The sequence below is a fragment of the Ceratosolen solmsi genome, unplaced genomic scaffold (assembly GCF_000503995.2).
Source record: "Ceratosolen solmsi marchali unplaced genomic scaffold, CerSol_1.0 scaffold29, whole genome shotgun sequence".
NCBI lineage: Eukaryota > Metazoa > Arthropoda > Insecta > Hymenoptera > Agaonidae > Ceratosolen > Ceratosolen solmsi.
This window is the reverse complement of record NW_011948417.1, coordinates 11,627,039-11,645,762: the sequence shown is the minus strand read 5'-3', so window position 1 is coordinate 11,645,762 and position 18,724 is coordinate 11,627,039. Positions and strand designations below refer to the sequence as shown.

Genomic DNA, 18,724 nt, shown 5'->3' with positions numbered 1-18,724 from the left:
CTTCCTCGCGTGTGAATAAAGCTTTCCCTCGTTTTTACGATCGGTTATCGAGTTCAGACAGAGAGAGAGAGAGATAGAGAGAGAGAGAGAGAGAGAAAAAAATAGGCAGACAGACGGACAGAGAGAAGATGGATGCACCGTAGAGAGTATCGCGCTCTCTTGCAGCCGGCGCAGGGCCAGCAGCAACGGCAACAGTCGTCGCGTCCCGTCCGGGAAGCTCTCTCAATGAAAACTGAGGGAAGGTGGAGGCAACGGTGGCGTTTGCGGCGGCGATGGTGATACGTGACGCGCCCATTGGAATTCCTCCGCGAAGAAGCCTGCCTCTGCATGTACAGCACACGCATAAGACAACCGTTGCAGAAAGGGGAAAGGAACGACGAACCTCCCTGCGCCGAGATGAGGGAACACAGTCGGAGCGCACATCTCCTCCTGACTGTTGCGCGACCATGCGTACGTTAGCTTGACTCTCGGTCTCTACGTCGAATTTTTCTTCTTATTTGTCTTGATGCAGGAGAGGGGACTGGTAAGCAAAGAATACCAGGCGCAAAGATACCCTTAGTAACTATTAGTGCAAGTTGATGCACAGATAAGACTGATGGTAAGTATGCACAGGGGAGGAAGAGAAAAAGAAGGCGGAGGAAAAGCGCAAAACGGAAGGTAGTATACATCAAATAGGAGACCAGAACCAGCTACTGGAGAACGCCCGACTCGTCACAGCAAGCGCAACAAGAGGAAGGGAAGGAGGGTGTACATATGTATATGTGAAATAGAAAGCAAAGTAAAGTCCGACAGCGAAAAACAGAAGCAACGCCCGCTGACGAAACGTGCGCGCGCGCGTATTTTGTGACTCGCATTTACGCGCGCCTCATATCGTAAAAGCTTCTCTACCCAATCGTCGTTTCGACACCGCACAATCGCCGCTGCTATCCAGGCTCGTAGCCGCCGTCTTTTTGTTTCTAGAGGAAACGCTAAACAAACCTCGACTACCAGAGCTTCGGACATTACTACGTAAAGCTCGTGCCACCGGGCACAAGATCTGTGTATAATATATCTGGATAAAAGAAAGATAGTATGATACAACAAAGGCAACAGCACGCCTATAATATGCAAGTCTCAAAGCGCAGGCACAGCGATAACCGTAAGTACTTCTGGACTCCACCGACTATCGCCTGCCTCTATGTCCTGTTAATCAACTTCATCAGCTACCTGCCGGTAGTTCAAACTGTGGTAAGTACTAAAACTTGTATAAGTTTTATAATACTTATTTAGAAGCCTAGTCTATTTCTAGTCATCTTTTTTTTTTCATCGATCTTATTTTTTGCGAACCTATCTCAAGTTATCGCAATTAAATTTCTAAAAGAAAATAAGAAGGGGAAGGTAAGAGAGAGGGAGACAAGGAACACAAACCAAAAGAGATAAAAGGAATAAATTGTAGAAGAGAAGATGAATGTAAAAATAATGGAGGTATTTCGATGAAAGCTAAATGAAAAGCAAAAAGCTAAAAATATTATAATCATAATTGGGTTATGATTTGATTAATTAATTAATTAATTATTTACGGCTTAAATAAATTTCATCTGAATTGAATTATATGTATTATTTAAAATATCTTATATTTTCAAAAGCTATTCTTACGGTTTATTAAATGTATGTTTGTACATTTTCAATTTATACAAAATTTATAAAATACAACACAATAACTATAAGAATATAAATTATTATGACTACTGTAAACAACTTAAAAATTTGTACATCTTGAAAAATTAATTTAATAAGTAATATGTAAGCCTATAATAATTAAAATTTGACCTCTTAAACATAGTTTAATTAAAAAAAGTATAATGAAGAGTGCAATATATTAAAATATTATATTCAAAATATATATTAACAAATTAATACAAATACACAAAGAATGAAAATGTTCATATTCATTTCTTAGTCATAATATTATACATCACCTATGTTTATATTCAAATTGTTATATAAATTTGGTTTAAATGGTAAATAAACATAATAAAATTCTATATTATAAATTGGAAACTTTTAATATTAAAAGTATTTATTTCTATTTACAAAATTTTTATTAAAATTTTTATATGTACTATATTACAAATTTATAAAATATATTTTTATTGTATGTAAATTGAATATTAGTATTATTATTATTATTATGCCAAATATGTATTTTTTATTTGAAAATCAGTGGAAAGATATTGTACATAATTTTTATTAAATAGTTATAGATAATTAGTTATTTATTAAATCGATGTCATTTATATTTTAACAAAATCTCGATATAATTGATATAATTAAAACATATAAGAGAATTAATAAATAAAATGAGGAATAAGTTTTTATTTGATTTTTAATTTAATTTTTAGTTTAATTGAAATAAATTAAGAAAACTAATAATTTTAATCTAACAATAACCTTCTATATATAAATAAATAATTTAAGTATAATATCTACGTATTTAACTCAAAAAGTGTATTTTTAAATAAAAGTAGATAATTTTGAAATATAGAAAAATTAAAATTTACTTAAATAATAATCAATTTTAAATAAATTTATTAAAATCATATTTTTTTAACAGAAAATAAGCGTGAGATATAAATATTTTGTATTAATCAGATACATTTTTTCCTGGCAGCAATTACTGAAGTAATTACATATTTTTTAATCAAATTAATTATCTTATAATAAATACTTGATATAAAAAATTATTGTTTAAATCAACGTTATGTTATTGTATTTGTTTAAGACTATGAATAATTTGGAATAAAGAATTTGGTACGTTTTAAATAATATATTTGAAGAAGAAAATACAAAGAATAAAGAAATAATCAAAGAATCATGAATAATATTACTTTAAATGTATAATTAAAGCATTTTAATTAATTTATTAATATTTCATTAAATTAATGAATAAATACACATAAAACATTAACATTGTTCAACTACTTAACTATGACTTAAATAAGATTGATAATAAAATCGAAGTTTAGTCAATAATATAACTGGCATTTTGATGAGTATGAAAATGTTCATACTTAACAGTTTTACAGTAGTTTTATATAAATTTTAACCTAATTATATCTTTTTCGAGCATAAATATTAATTGAAATAAATATTTATTTCAAAAAGTTTTTGAGAAAGTATTATATTTATGCAATCCTTAATAATTACATGAAAATCTTAAAAATATACTTTTATATTAACTGATCAAATTTTATCAACTTTAGTTATTATTTACATTTTAATACTCCTTCAATAAAAGAATACATATTTAATCACTAAACAGATTTTTAAATAATCACCTTCCTTAAAATACTATGAACACTGCAATAATATAATAATAAGAATATAATCAACAAGCGGATTACAAATTATAAGCTATCAATCACCAATATCACGCACTATATGTTTCTATTGAAACGAGGCAAGACAAACTAATAACATTATGTTACATAAATTTAAAGAATTACTTTATCGTATAAATTATTAATTGACTATAAAATGTGAATCATATAAAAGGATAGAAGCCAAATACCCATTTTTTTAAAAATAATTTATTACAGTAAAAAAATTTTCTTCACACTGAAATTTGCTTCTAGTATTTATAAGACTATACACTTTTAATATATCTTATAAAATCAGAATTATTCATAGAATTAAATTTATTGTATAATTATTTTATATTACGATAAACTTGCTACCAATTTTTAATTCTTACAAAGTTTCTTCTTTAAAGTTAAATTCAAATACTAAATTAAAATTAAAAAGATATAAAAACGTATTTAATTGTTCATTTTAATATATACAAAATATTATAAAACTTACGATATTTTATAATAAAATATATTTTCGTATTTATTAATTATACATAAATATACTATTTATTTATTTAAAAAATGTTTATATTTCTTCTTTTAATATAATTATATAATATTTATATACTAATAAATACTAATTATATTGTAAAAACTAAAACAAAAAAATGAACAATATAAATTGTAATACTCGAGGACATCTATAAACACCAATACTTTATAAAAAGACAAATAGAATACACGAATCCGAAATATAATACATAATAAAACCTCGATTCAGAATAGATAAATTATAATATAATAAATATTCTGAAAAACTAATTTATCCGCATTGAATATGTTAAAGTCCCTACATACGAAAAAGCAGGTGATTTCAATGCCTGCTTGCAGCGAACGACGGATATGCTTCTAGTTGTGTGCAACTTCCGAACTCCGCATGCACAAACTGATAAATTCGGACAACTAGGTGTTATTAGACGTAGCACATTTTTTCGCCACCAGACTCTAGATTACTTACAATTTTTTTTATTCAAGCTGCAAAACAAGAATGATTTCTAAAAAAAGCACAACATCTTCTTATGTTCACTTTTATTCTATTATTAATTTTATAATACGATATTTATTAAATAGACTTTTTACTAAGCTTGAATTTTTCATAAATTAATTTAATTTAAACAATTTTTATACACAGATCAGTGTTTCAATTATAACAATTATTTTTTACTGTGGTCTTTTATTTGTAAATAATGGGTCTTAACACAACAACTTTTTATAACAATATCTTCTTGAATGTACACTATATCTTATAATTAGTATGAATAACTAGTATGAATTAGATTATAATTTATTGATGCCGTAATATTATACTAAAACATTACATTAAAACTTTTGTAATTACAAAAAATTCGTATGACTGTTATCTATATCTTGTTATTTTAGATAATAATAAAATATAAATAATATTTTTATTATTTCTGATTTATTCATGATTTTATTCATTATTTAATTAATTTTTATCGTGAACAACTATTAATGTTATGCAATTATATTAATTATATTATTCGTATTTTTTTTTAATATTTTGAAATAATGTTCACAAAGTGTATGAAATAAAAATAAACAAAATTAGTTCAAGAGAGAAAAGAGAGAGAGAGAGAAAAATAGAGAGAGAGTTGATTCCCATAAATGATGTACCCATAAACAGTATACTGTATATCGTCAGTAGTTGCACCTTTCATTTACGAACATTAAAGCATTCTAAAAGAAATAAACTTCCTCTATTTATTCCAGACAAAATTCAATTTTGTAATACGTATAATGAACATGATAACTGTAAGATTACTTTTCTAGTATCGCTGTATGCACAAATTTATTCAAAATACAAAAACTCAAAAGTGAGCTGAATTGAGTTATCGAGGTAGAATTTATTGCATTGATTTCTTTCATATGTATTCTTAAAAAAGAATCTACATAATGTTGTAGAAAACATAATTGATTTATTATATAAATAATGCCAAATTTATATCAAATTTTTATAATACAATATGCTTCAATTATTAAATCTTTATCTACTATAAATTATATACTTGATTTATTAATAGATTCAAATGAATTTAGTATAATTTCATATATTTAATCTTTATAGTATTTAATTCAAATAAAAAATATATAAAGTAGGTTATATAAATTCGATTAAAATTTAAATTATAAATTTTTATATATCTTATATTTATTGTATTTTATTATATTAACTTACCATAATATAGCAAGCAAAATTATAATATTATAAATAATTACTCATAGTATCATTTTAAATCATTATTTATCGCGAAAAACGGATTTAACTTTTTATTAAGCATTATAACCAGACGTATATGTCACAATATATTTAAATGTTATCATTACTACGTATATGTTTCCACATGTATATATTCCCATAAATATTTCATCCCTTTTTAACACAATTCTTAAGCTATAAAATTATTTTATAAATTATAAGCAGTTAGTTTGCTTCGGCAGTTTGCAATTAAGTTAGTGTTAAGATTTCAAACAACTTAAGTTAAAAATCCTAAATAAGTAATAGAATAAATTATTTCTTATTATTAGACCAATTGATGAAATTTTATTAAAACAGAAACTAAAATGTTCATATAATAATATTAAAAAATTTTCATATATGAAGATATTTTATTTTAATGTTATTCGATTTATTGAATGGGCACAATTCTATCAGTAATTATTCATAAAAAAAACCATATTAAAATTAATATTTAACGTTGGAATTAATTATTTTGTTCAATAGATGTTAGGCATGTTTTATTTATCTAATAAATTTTTCACAGTAACAAATTATTGATAAATTTCTTTCAAGATTTGGTAAGGTTTAATCATTATATGTACTTGTTTCTCATTTTTCTTTTTCGTTTTTTTTTAAAATTCATCTTCTATTAATAGATTGTCTTGTACGCAATAAAACAGTTTTATACTCTTATATCGTTTTTTGAGGGGTTTGGCTACTGCTGCAGAAGCCGTGTCGCCATCGTCGCTCAACATTGCTATCGTTTATTTTTAGTTTAACTGTATCGCTTGACTATTTTTGAAAGTGGCTATGAAATGAAAATGATTATTATATTTATGCTGTATATAATAACTAAAGTGATATGAATTTTTTGTGCGCAATATTTTATTTTGAAAATACATTTTCTTGTACTAAACCTTTTTCTTAAAATTTATAGCTAACATTAGATTTTAATGTATTTTCTTGATATAAAAATATTTTTATGCTATGTATGATATGCACTAATGAATAAGATGATACGAATGAATAAGGAAATAATTTCAGGTTCAGTGATGAATAATTTCCTCATATATTCATTTTATATGTTTTTGTTTAAAACTATTTAATTGGCTTACATTAATTACATTACAATTTAATGTAGGCTATATTGTTTGTAAGCTATTCAATTATATATCTATATCAATTAAAATATGAAATCAATTAAATTATTATAATTTTTAAATTGATTATTTCAATTGTTAAAATATAGTGAAATTTAACAATATTCCATTTTAAAATAATAAATTTTAAAAAGTTGTTATGGTTATTTAAAATTTCTTTTGTAAATATAAAAATTATAACAAATTAATAAAAATTACTTTTGTATTGGCTTAATTAACAAATTATTAAAAAAAATGTAAAATTATTCGAACAAATTAATAAAAGAAACTTGGAAGATTTTTATAAAATTCTAATATTTTTATTCAAATATAACTTTTTAGCATCTATTTAATTTTATTTAAAATTAATAAAATTATAATTTAAATAAGCACAAGTTTTATTATAATTAGTATAATAAGAAATCAATTTAAAAGTTCATACTATGTATTGTTAATTTAATTTTAATAAAAAAGAATTTAAGATAAAATAAATACTTTCTTTAGTACAAAAATAACTGTATAATTTAATTACATATCTGCATATACAATTATCCTATATTACTAATAAAGAATTGTTACAAAACATATACAATTATAAAAAATTCCAATATACTAGCATATTGTTCTAGATTCATCATTTACGTATCTTCACTGTTTTGATATTAATTTTTTCTATTAATTCATTAATAATAATAGAAAATGAATATCTTTATATAGTTCTACATTTTACAAATTTTTAAATTATGTTATTTATTAAAATTAATAATTTGACAAAAAAATTAAATATTTATATTCAATAGTTTCACTAATTTCTGTATTTAATTACTATTTGCTCGATCCATTGTACTTTTAAATGCAAGATTGTCATTTATTCGTCTTTTTAACCAATATGTAGATGAGTAGTTCAATAAAAACAATAATATTTTTTATTAATATTGAATTTACAAATATATATTTGTTTTAAAGTTAATATACTTGTTTTATTTTATTTAATCTAAAGTATAAGGATTGATTAGAATATAAAATAATAACATAAAATTATCAATTAATATACAAAACTTTTTGTTTTATAATCTTTTTTATAAAAATAGGATATTCCACTATTAAGATATTAGCAAATTTAATATTTAACAAAAAGAATTAACAATTCCACTTATATTGTTTAATTTATAAAAATAATGTTGAATAAACTTAAAAATTCTAATTAAAATTATGTTGTATATTTCGTATTTCATAGATTATACAAATATTGCAGTCCTTGTTTATATAACTACTTTTCATTTCTAATATATAGTAAAATATTATAAATGAAAAGAAGCAATGATAAAATTAATATTAAAAATTAATAAGAAATAACAAAATATAGAAGCTATAATTAAATTATAGAGAATTATCAAAAAATAATAAAAGAATATAGAGATATATCATACATATAAATTGCACCTAAATCCTTATTTAACGATGATAACTGATGTCATTATTACCTTTATAATGACTCCATTGAAAATATCGAAATCAATATTTTCATTCAAATTTTCAAAACACACCAAATAAGATAATGTAAACGTTATTTAAATAAGAAATCGATAATTTAAATAAGATTATTAACGATTAATATTATGTAAAATCTTATGCACAAATGAAAAAATTATCTACGCTAATTAAAAAAGTTGTTCTTATATTTAGCATATATTTAAGTACACCAACCACTATGAATTATCAACAAAAATATATTTTAATATTTTTACAAATAAAAAAATATATTAATGTATTATGTATTATTTTAATGAATATTTACAAAAAAGTATTTAAATTAATTTGTGTTAATGTTTGTTATACTATAATTATAAATTAAAATATTGTAGTTTTTAGTCTTATATTTTCTACATCCATTCATTCGTTATTTATAGTTTATATGAAATACAATTTATATTAAATCTAATTTAAGGTTAAATATTCATAAAAAATAATTAAAGTTAAAATTCAGATTCAATACTGCTTAAATAGTATAGAAAACATTTTCTTAGTATTTATACAAAATTTCTTCGTAAATAACAGAGACATTTATAATGATTTCTTTAATACTTATAATTTTCTAAATAATTGCATTAAAATCTGCGACTCCACAGTACTAAGGTATTAAAGTAATGAAATATAAATTTATATAAATTTATTTTCTACGCGTCGTATGTTATTAAATTGATGCTATTTTTTATTTTAACCATCAGAATTAAATTGCACTTTGATTAACATTTAATATATTAAAACGTAATTTAATATATTAATATATCAGAAATGTATATATTCTATAATGAAATTTTTTTGTTAAATTAATAAATGCAAATAATAACATTTGTTATTTTCCTATTTTTTCAAATTAAATTGTAATATTTCATTACTTTATAATGTCAAATGTGTAAAAATTATTAATTATTTTATTATTGAAAAAAATTATATTAATGAAATCCTTACAATACAAGTTTATAATAAAAGTTAAAAATAAATACTCTTTCAATTTTTTGACATATTCATTGTTTATAATTATTTTTAATAATTATTTTTATTTATTTGTTTATAATACTATAATATAATATAATATACTTATAATATATTAATAAGGAATAGTTGTCTTTATAAGACATAGAGGTTAAAGTTTTATATTAACTTGACCTACTGCTTCAAGATATTCGAGGATGCTCTTTCATTTCAAATAATATTCTGAGCGTTCTCTATTCTAAAATAGCAGAACCTAAATACCTAATTTTACATTTGAATGAATACATTGCTTTAGATAATATCAGATATCGTATAGAATACAACTGTATTAATATTTTTTAAAGCCAAAAATAAAAGTAATGTAAAATACTAAAATATTTTTTTATACCAAGAAAATTATTTTTATATTTGAAAAATCTAACTATTCAAAACTATTGGAATAATAACTATTTAATAATTAAAATGTAAATATTTTGTAAAAAGAATGTATTTGAAAAGATAATATATGAATATTAAAATAAATTGTGTTTACTTTACAATTTAAACATTATCATATCTATCTTATAAAAGTGAATATTTTAACTCTATTTTTTAATAAACTACTATTTATACTAAAAATGCAACAATAAGAATAGCCATGCAACAAATAATTTTAAAATTGAATAATAATAGTAAAATAGAATATTAAAGCTTAATTTAAAAAATATTTTATAATTATTATATGAATTCGAAATAAACAAAGTACAGCATACACTTTATTCAATAATAAAAATGCCCCAATATTTTTAAATAACAATAATACTTTAATAACATCTCAGGAATTAATCTACATTTGTAATACATGCAAAAATTTACTAATTCAAATTGTTCTAATACAAAATAAAAAGACAAAATAATAATAGTTTTATAATATAAACGAAATATTTTCTAAATTTAATAATGAATTACTTTTAAATGCTTACAAAAAAATCTATTAAAGTTTTAATATGTTATAATCTATTTTTAATTATTTTTAGTAAACTAATTTAGTAAACTATTTGTAGAAAATTTAATTAGTTTTTTTTGTTGATTCAAAATTAATAGAATTTTGACTTTTTAACTTATTGCAAATAAAATATATGAAAAATTGAAAAAATACGTGATTACGTACACAAATTTGCGTACAATTTATAATAATTTTGAAATAAAACAAATGAGATGTTAAAATAACATAAAACATGCTAATTTAAAAATCGTAGATATTATTGTATTCATAATTAAATAATAATAACAATTGTTTTCAATTTCATACAGCTGTTGTAGTTGTATTGAACCCAAATTCTTTAACTAATTTCTATATAAATCGTAAAATAACAAAAAAACCTGGCGATAATTCCAAATAATTCATATACATACGATTACTTAAAATAACACTGTCATTATTACACTTTCGTTTTATCGCGAAAACGTCTGGATATCTAATTCTGTAACATGTTACTAACCGATTAAAACTGAAAACAGCGTGCAAGACTGAAAGAATTTTAATCGAATAAACTATTATGTTCACTTTTTAAAACATGTTGTTTAAAACAATATCGCGCATCTTTTCGTGCTACAATACTCCACTTAAGCGAACGAGCCATCAGCCACTTCCAACATCACGCTCTTCTACGATATTTAATAGTAACTCATACAACTATTATTTCCTCTGAAAACTACAAATTTCTTCTAATACTATTTCTTCTAATACTAGTATATTTTTAACTTGATTATTACACTTAAATTGTGTACATTTTTGATGTTAATTGTATTAACTTAATGTCGCTGATAAACAATTGCTTTATTATGAGGCAATAGGGATAATAAAGTAATTTTATCCTTATGTATGAAATTATCTATTTATAAAAATAATTTCAATGAATAACATTTTAATATATTTATATTAATGCAATTATGTATTTAATTTAATAATTTTGTATTTATAATTTGATAAAAATGTATCGATTGAAATTAAAATTTTTCTTCTACTAAACAACTGTAAAGTTACAAGCAATTCAGTCTTATTTATTTGGTATATATGGTACTATTTTTTATCCTGTACAAATATTTCTTTATCACTTATCTCATGTTGTAATTATTTTATTATATACGTGACATTAAATATACATTTACTGTTCTTAAAAAATATTGACTGCTGTTTTTATACCTTTAATTTTCCAATAAAATAAAAATAACTATTAATAATTGTTAACTAACTTTAGAAGTTTAGAAATGAAAAAATAAAACTTCAAACTTAATTATATTCTAATATAAAAATATCACATCAAATAGAAAAATTAATGGTAAAGAAAATGATCTAATTTACAAGAATTTAGTCATCTTAGAAGAAGAGCGAAAGACAACGATACAAGAAGAGTCCATGTAGGATGTTCTTTATAAAAGTCGTCGTAAAGCAATTGCTGTTTAGAAACCTTAATTGCGCACGTAATTCGCGTACAAATGAAATATATTCGTATACGACAAGAACAATCGACTAGGACTTTGCATTTATGATTAAGTCAAAATCATAATAGGCAATTCATTCATTCCCTACGCAGTTCCTTTCTGTTGATTTTCAACTTTATTTCTTATATCTTGTTCCTTATATTATATGAGGACTCCACCTAAATGGTTGGAATCACATTTTTGTCGGGTGCCTTGAAAATTTCCTGTTTTCATAATGATATATAACTGTATTCTATTTTTTAATCTTGTACTACATTAAAACTAGGCTTCTGGAAATGATAAGTAATTTAATAAATTAAGCTAAATTAAACTAGGCTACAGGAAATGATAAGTAATTTAATAAATTAAGCTAATATCATTACGATGCGTCAATATTCATCTTTTAAATATCGGATGAAAAAGTTCACTTTTTATTAATAATATTAATAACTTGCATGTAAGCTTACTTTTAAATATGTTTTATTATATTATAAATATTTTTTCAATTAAATATATTTTTCTTAGTTTACAGACATTGAAGTAGTTGAAGTTTTAAAATACTAAACAATATCCATTATTTTGTTCAATAAGTCAATGATAACTCGCTTATAATTGCACATTTTTATTTATATGTTATATTTCTTCGATATAATTTCTATTTTTGCATTTAGAATCATAGAAAAAGATGTATAAATAGAAATTTTATGATAATCGTAAAAGTGCACAATAGGATATTGTGAAACTTTTTTATGACAAGGGTCATAATTCTCATAAAGCTTTTAATACTTAAAATAACGTCTCTATTTTAGGTACTACTATGAAGTACTGACCAGATCTCAAATTGTTTTAATGAAAAAATAGTTACTAATTTATATATATACGTTAATACAAAGATAATAATGATCGTATTAAGTTTTTTTTTATTTACCTATAACTGATATATCATTTATTTAACCATGCCTGAGAAAGTATTTAATAAGTATTAAATAAAATTTAAAACTTATTTACAATCCTTCATTTCTTAAGAAATTTGTTCTTTAATAAAAAATTTCTAATATTTTTATAATTTTTATAATTTTATTATTTTTATAATAAATATGATTAAATTATTAAAAATAAATATATTTATAACATTTTTAATAAGTAAATATTTTTATTTTTAAAATAATTATTAAAATTAATTTAGTTAACTTTTCAAATCTTCAGTCTGCCTTCTAAATAATTAGAAAATCTTAAAATCAATTCAAATATACAATCTTATTTTTGTCATTTTTTAATAAAAGTTGAATAAAAACTAATAAAAACAATTGGAATAAAATATAAAATATTTCAACAAAAATATTTTCAATTTATAAATTTATAATGGATTTTATTACTGATTTTTATAAAGTCATGAGTGATATAAAGTAATACAAGTTGAAAAAAATATTTTATATTAAATACCTGTAGGTAAAAAAATTCATAAAATTCTAAAATTTTAAAATTTAAAATCGGATTTAAATTTCATCTTAATTTATCGTATATTCATCAAGATAACAAATATATTTTATTTTATTCCAATTGTTTTTATTAGTTTAAATAAATGATATGTGAAATAAAGAAATGTGACAAAAAATGTAACAAAAATAATTTTTTCTTAACTTTTTAAAAATCTTTAGATAGTTTTGAAACTTGAGATAATAACTTCAAATAGTTTTGTATTTAGTTAGATTGTTTAATTATTTTAATATTTTAAATTATAATATATAATATCAATTAATTAATTTATGTTACTATTTTTTACTTATTCTAATTTTGTATTTTATTTATTATAATTTAAAATATTAAAATAATTAAACAATCTAACTAAATACAAAACTATTTCAAGTTATTATCTCAAGTTTCAAAACTATCTAAAAATTTTTAAAAAGTTAAGAAAGAATTATTATATTATGTCACATTTATTTATTTCACATATCATTTATTTAGGTTTTTTCGAAAAAATATAATTAAATATAACTCAAAAAGAATATCGTAACGTAAAAGATGGATGAATTTTACAAAATTGCTTTTTTTCTTTTTCATATGCATGCATAAACTCTCTTGAATTATATCACCGGGAATTGCAGGTAGTAGTCATTCGATGTCGTGCTATTGTCAAAAAAATGACATCATTACACTAAATATTCGTAAAATAATAAATAACAGATTTATGAACTGACTCTTGATAAGGAAATAAAAAAACAGAATGAGAAAAACCATAATATTGATATGTAAAGTTAGAAAACAAGCATTAACAAGGCAAAGAATTCGTCTTTTTTGAAATTTTTATTCTTTTTCACTTTTTCTTCCTATTCCTCCTTATTTTGGCTTCTTATTCTTATACTTCTTATTTTGGCGCGTTTTTCTTTGTTTATTATGATGGTGAGGATATTTCTGTTTTATATTTACATTCCATTAGCTCATCATAAACAAATGTATATATCGTAACTGTTATAAAGTAGACTATTTACTTATGATTTGAATGAAACTCATTAAATTTATGATTTTCGTCCTTATGTATTTTCCAATCGTTCATATTACTGTTTATATATGTGTTTGTGAGTTCACATAATCAAATATAACTAACGAAATATACACTTTGATATGTATTTAATTAATTACATGTGGACAAAAATAATTACAGTATTTTTTTTATTTTTTTAAATATTTAATTTTTGTTATATTAATATCTTAATAAGTTTAAAAAATGCTTTAATCCATACGTTTCTAATTATTTCTTAAAAACATAATCATTATAAACAGAATAAAATTAAAATACTGTTAAAAAAATTTACGATAAAATGCTATCTATTTTTCAGTATTATAAAAAAGTCATACTTCTCAAGGATGAAAATAATTAAATATTATAATCCCATGTTTTAATAAAATATCCTAAATATGTATTCATTTCACACATAATATATTTTAAATAAAAAATTAAAAATATGTGTAATTGATTGTTGAAAATAGATGAAATTTAGTTTTACTAATTGTACATTTATGTTATTTATCAACTTTATTTATCAAAAATATTATTAATTTAACCAATTTTATAAATACCTTTGTGTTTAAAATTATAAATATCAAACTAAGTAAGATATATATACATATATAAATGACCAAATAAATTAATAAAGTTGGATTATTAACATTTTTTAATTTTTTTTTAATGGATTTTCAATATAATAATGTTAATGACATAATCCATCTTTATTTTTCTATAGAGCAATTTTCAGTAAAATTTCGTAAATTTCTGTTTTAGTCATGTATCGACTACAAATGCAATTGCACGGGTGTTAAGGGTGACATAGGGACACCTGGTATAAGAGGTATAAAAGGCCCGGAGGGTGAGCCTGGTGAGATTGGTTCTGATGGACCTGAAGGACCTAAAGGTGAAAAAGGACAATATGGAGAGATTGGTCTAACTGGAGAAAAGGGCCTTCGGGTAAGTTATTAATCAAATTTTGTAATGACCCTTTAGCATAATTAAATAAATTATGCCATCTATTAAAATTCGGTATTTAACTTGATTTATTGTACGCTCATTAATTATATTGAGTTATTGAATTGTATTAAATAAGAAAATTTAGCATTGGCAATATAGCATCTATATTTGCAATATTCTGTATTGTAAGAAATTATGTTGTAATTTAATTTATAACTATAATACTTGTTAAATTCGTGTATTAAAGCTTACCATATAAAATTAATTAATTAAAATAAATCAATTTTTAAAAATCAATTAATATTATGTTATGTTTAACATTATGTTAAATCTTACATATTCCGCGAATAGTTAAAACTGTTTTATATTAAATCCCTAATTTTTTTATATAAAACAATTTCATATTATTAAAATCAGTAAAATAATATCGAGTTTTAAAATATGCATATCCAAGTAAATATATTTTAACAATTGAATGAAAGTTTGTAAACAAAAAAAATTTATTCCAACGATTAATTTAAAAATTGTGAAGTTTTAAAAAGTAAAGATTGCAAAATCTATTGCAAGTGTATATTCATGTTAATATTTCTGTAAATTTTACAATTTCAAAATATTAACAATGTAATGTAATCGTAAATATTAATAATTATATTCAATTAAATAATTCTTATACCTACACTTGTAACTTAGGATAAATCAGAGTACAAGAACATTTGCAGTTCAACCACAAAAACATCAAAATATTGCATTTCATCTATGTTATTTACATACAAGACCAATAATTGCATTAGCAATTTCTTTAAAAAAAAATGTCAATATCATTAATCAATTAAAAGAACCTCAAGAGGCGTAAAATTCTATATATTTCGTAAATATAAATAAAAAATAATTAATTAGATATATATTCTATATAGGTAGATCTACACAGATAGATTTTAACTTTAATGCATAGATGAATATAATTTTGAAAACATTTTACGCGAGAAAGTATTGATATTTTACGTTTCAAAATTTATATTTATATTCACATATTGTGCATTGATTAATGATGTCTAATCTGTAATAGGATAAAGAATTAAAATAAGTTCTATCAATTTTAACTTGACAAAAGATAAATTAAATTTTGGTAAATATATAATACATATTGTTATATACATTATATATAATACATTATAATACATATTAATATTAATTGTTATTGATATTTATCGCGATAGATATTATCTCAATTTTTTTTTATTCATGGATAAGTAAGTTAATACTTTTATATAATTAGTTTTAGTATTTCATTAAGTTTTAATTAAATTGATTTATTTATTAAGGAAAACTATTCTCATAATATATTTTTATATAAATTTAATTAAAATATACTTTTAATATTTATGAAACTTTTTAATATTAATTATTCGGTTTAATAATATTATGACAAATATTTTTGCAGAAATTTCACTAACTTGAACGATATAAGAGTAAATTATTTTTATGATTAAATAATTTAAAAATTAAACATAAAATTGAATATAATTATAAATAATTAATTTATTTGAATTGTTACATAATTACAAACTTTTTCTAATAATTTCCATGAATTAATAAAAATATTCATAAAATCAAATTAATTTTTTGGTTTTATGTAAAAAAATATTCATATAAAATAATTAAAAAACAAATTATGAAATATCAATTGAGTACTTTAAATAAATAAGTTGTAATTGATAGGTGTACATTGCTAAAAATTCGAAAACAAATTTATGAATCAAACATAGTATTAATATATGTAAATTATATTATTATAAGAATATCTAAGAAATGTCATTTTATATTGTCGTATCTCACAAAGTAGAAAAAAGTAAATCATAAAAGTAAAAACACAGGTTTATTCCGCACTCATAATTAAACAATATCATTGTAGATACTGTGACATTTAAATACCATATTTTAAAAACTTTTTATTATAAAAATAATGACTTTAGAATATAAAGAATATTTAATTTTATTCAAATAAAACCCCACCGTGTACAATACTGAATTATTCAATCACTAAAATTATAAAATTGTACTTCTTACATAAAAAATCCAAAAATTTATATTTTATAGTAATTCCTGGATATATTTATAAAACATTTTAATAAGGATATTTCATTGAAATAAAAAATTATATTAATCAACTTATATAAAAATAAATTCATTTTATGTTTATAATATAATTATTCGGTAACTAATTTATATAAAGTTTCTTTATCTTAAATTTTTAATTAATTATTATAAATAATATGAATTTTAATAAAATTAAAAAATAAAAACTAAATCAAATTAGTAAAATTTTAGTTTATATAAATACAGAAAGATGTGCAGTGAAATTATTGGTGTATTTTATTTTATGAAATATTTTTTTTTAAACGAATTAATTTTATCTGCTTTTATAAATATTAAGTTTTTATTATGAGTTCGATTCATATTTTGTGTTTTTTTTAGTTTACTTTTTACTATTATAAATAAAGTTAAATATACTTTTATATATTTATATTATTTATAAATATTCAATTACAATTGAAAATAACTATTCAAAAAATTTGTAAATAAGTAAAGTATAGTTAAAATAGACGTAAGAAATATAACTGTTTTGTGTTTAATTATTTATTAATTAAAATAGTTTTTAAATAAATTGATATAAAAGTATAAATAGCATAATGATTAAAGAATTAAGTTATGTAAATCTATATATACCCAATAGATAATTGTTCGTAAAACAGGCGAAAAAACTAAGATCAATAAATACAAATATAATTAAGGTAGTGCACTTTAATCCAAATAAAATGTATACACACTTATAATAACATATAATATCATCTCTAAGTACTTGTGCCTTTATCAATTAATTTTTATCAATTTGTGCGAAGGCAAAAAAGTTAAAAAATGCCATTGCTTAAAGCTTAATGTAGTAAAAAAAGTTTCTTATGACTATTTCCAACTAGTTTCGAATCAATACGCACATACATAGAATAGATATGAAAATTAAATTTATATTATTAAAAATAGCTTCTGTATGGCTCAAATGATAATATAAATGCAGAATTAACCATTGAGAATGAAAATATGAGCAAGAGAATAGATAAGGAAAAGGGGGAAGTGCAACAGTATTATAAGAAACGTGCGTGTACACACGGCACTTGGTAATTCATTGTGGGTGTTTAATGATAATTATATTATTCAATGCGTTTGGCATTGATCCTATCTATGTAACAATTACCTAAATATGTGACGGCATTAGCCACATATTTTTTTAACTCTCTCTTTCTCTCTCTCTCTCTCTCTCTCTCTCTCTCTCTATATATATATATATATATATATATATACATATATACATTTCTATATAGGTATATGCTCGAATTAAACCAACAATTTTATGTAAGATATTCCTAAGATCTTAATACTATTATTATTATTCTTACAAGCTTGATTGATTTAACAGTTTTAACAAGCTTTTTCTTTAAACATATTTTTAAAAGTATTAATGTTATTCCATATATAT

At 21.6% G+C, this 18,724-nt stretch overlaps 1 protein-coding gene across 1 annotated transcript in view; it reads left to right on the top strand.

The window, feature by feature from the left end:
- The first annotated feature begins 388 nt into the window (after nt 1-388).
- The window catches only part of LOC105360061 (collagen alpha-5(IV) chain), a 44,576-nt gene continuing 26,240 nt past the window's right edge, over nt 389-18,724 (top strand). The window contains exons 1-2 of the mRNA XM_011496837.1: nt 389-1,227; nt 15,010-15,192. Coding sequence (XP_011495139.1) covers nt 1,072-1,227; nt 15,010-15,192 — 339 coding nt within the window. The 5' untranslated portion in view covers nt 389-1,071. The remainder of the gene's footprint in view (nt 1,228-15,009; nt 15,193-18,724) is intronic.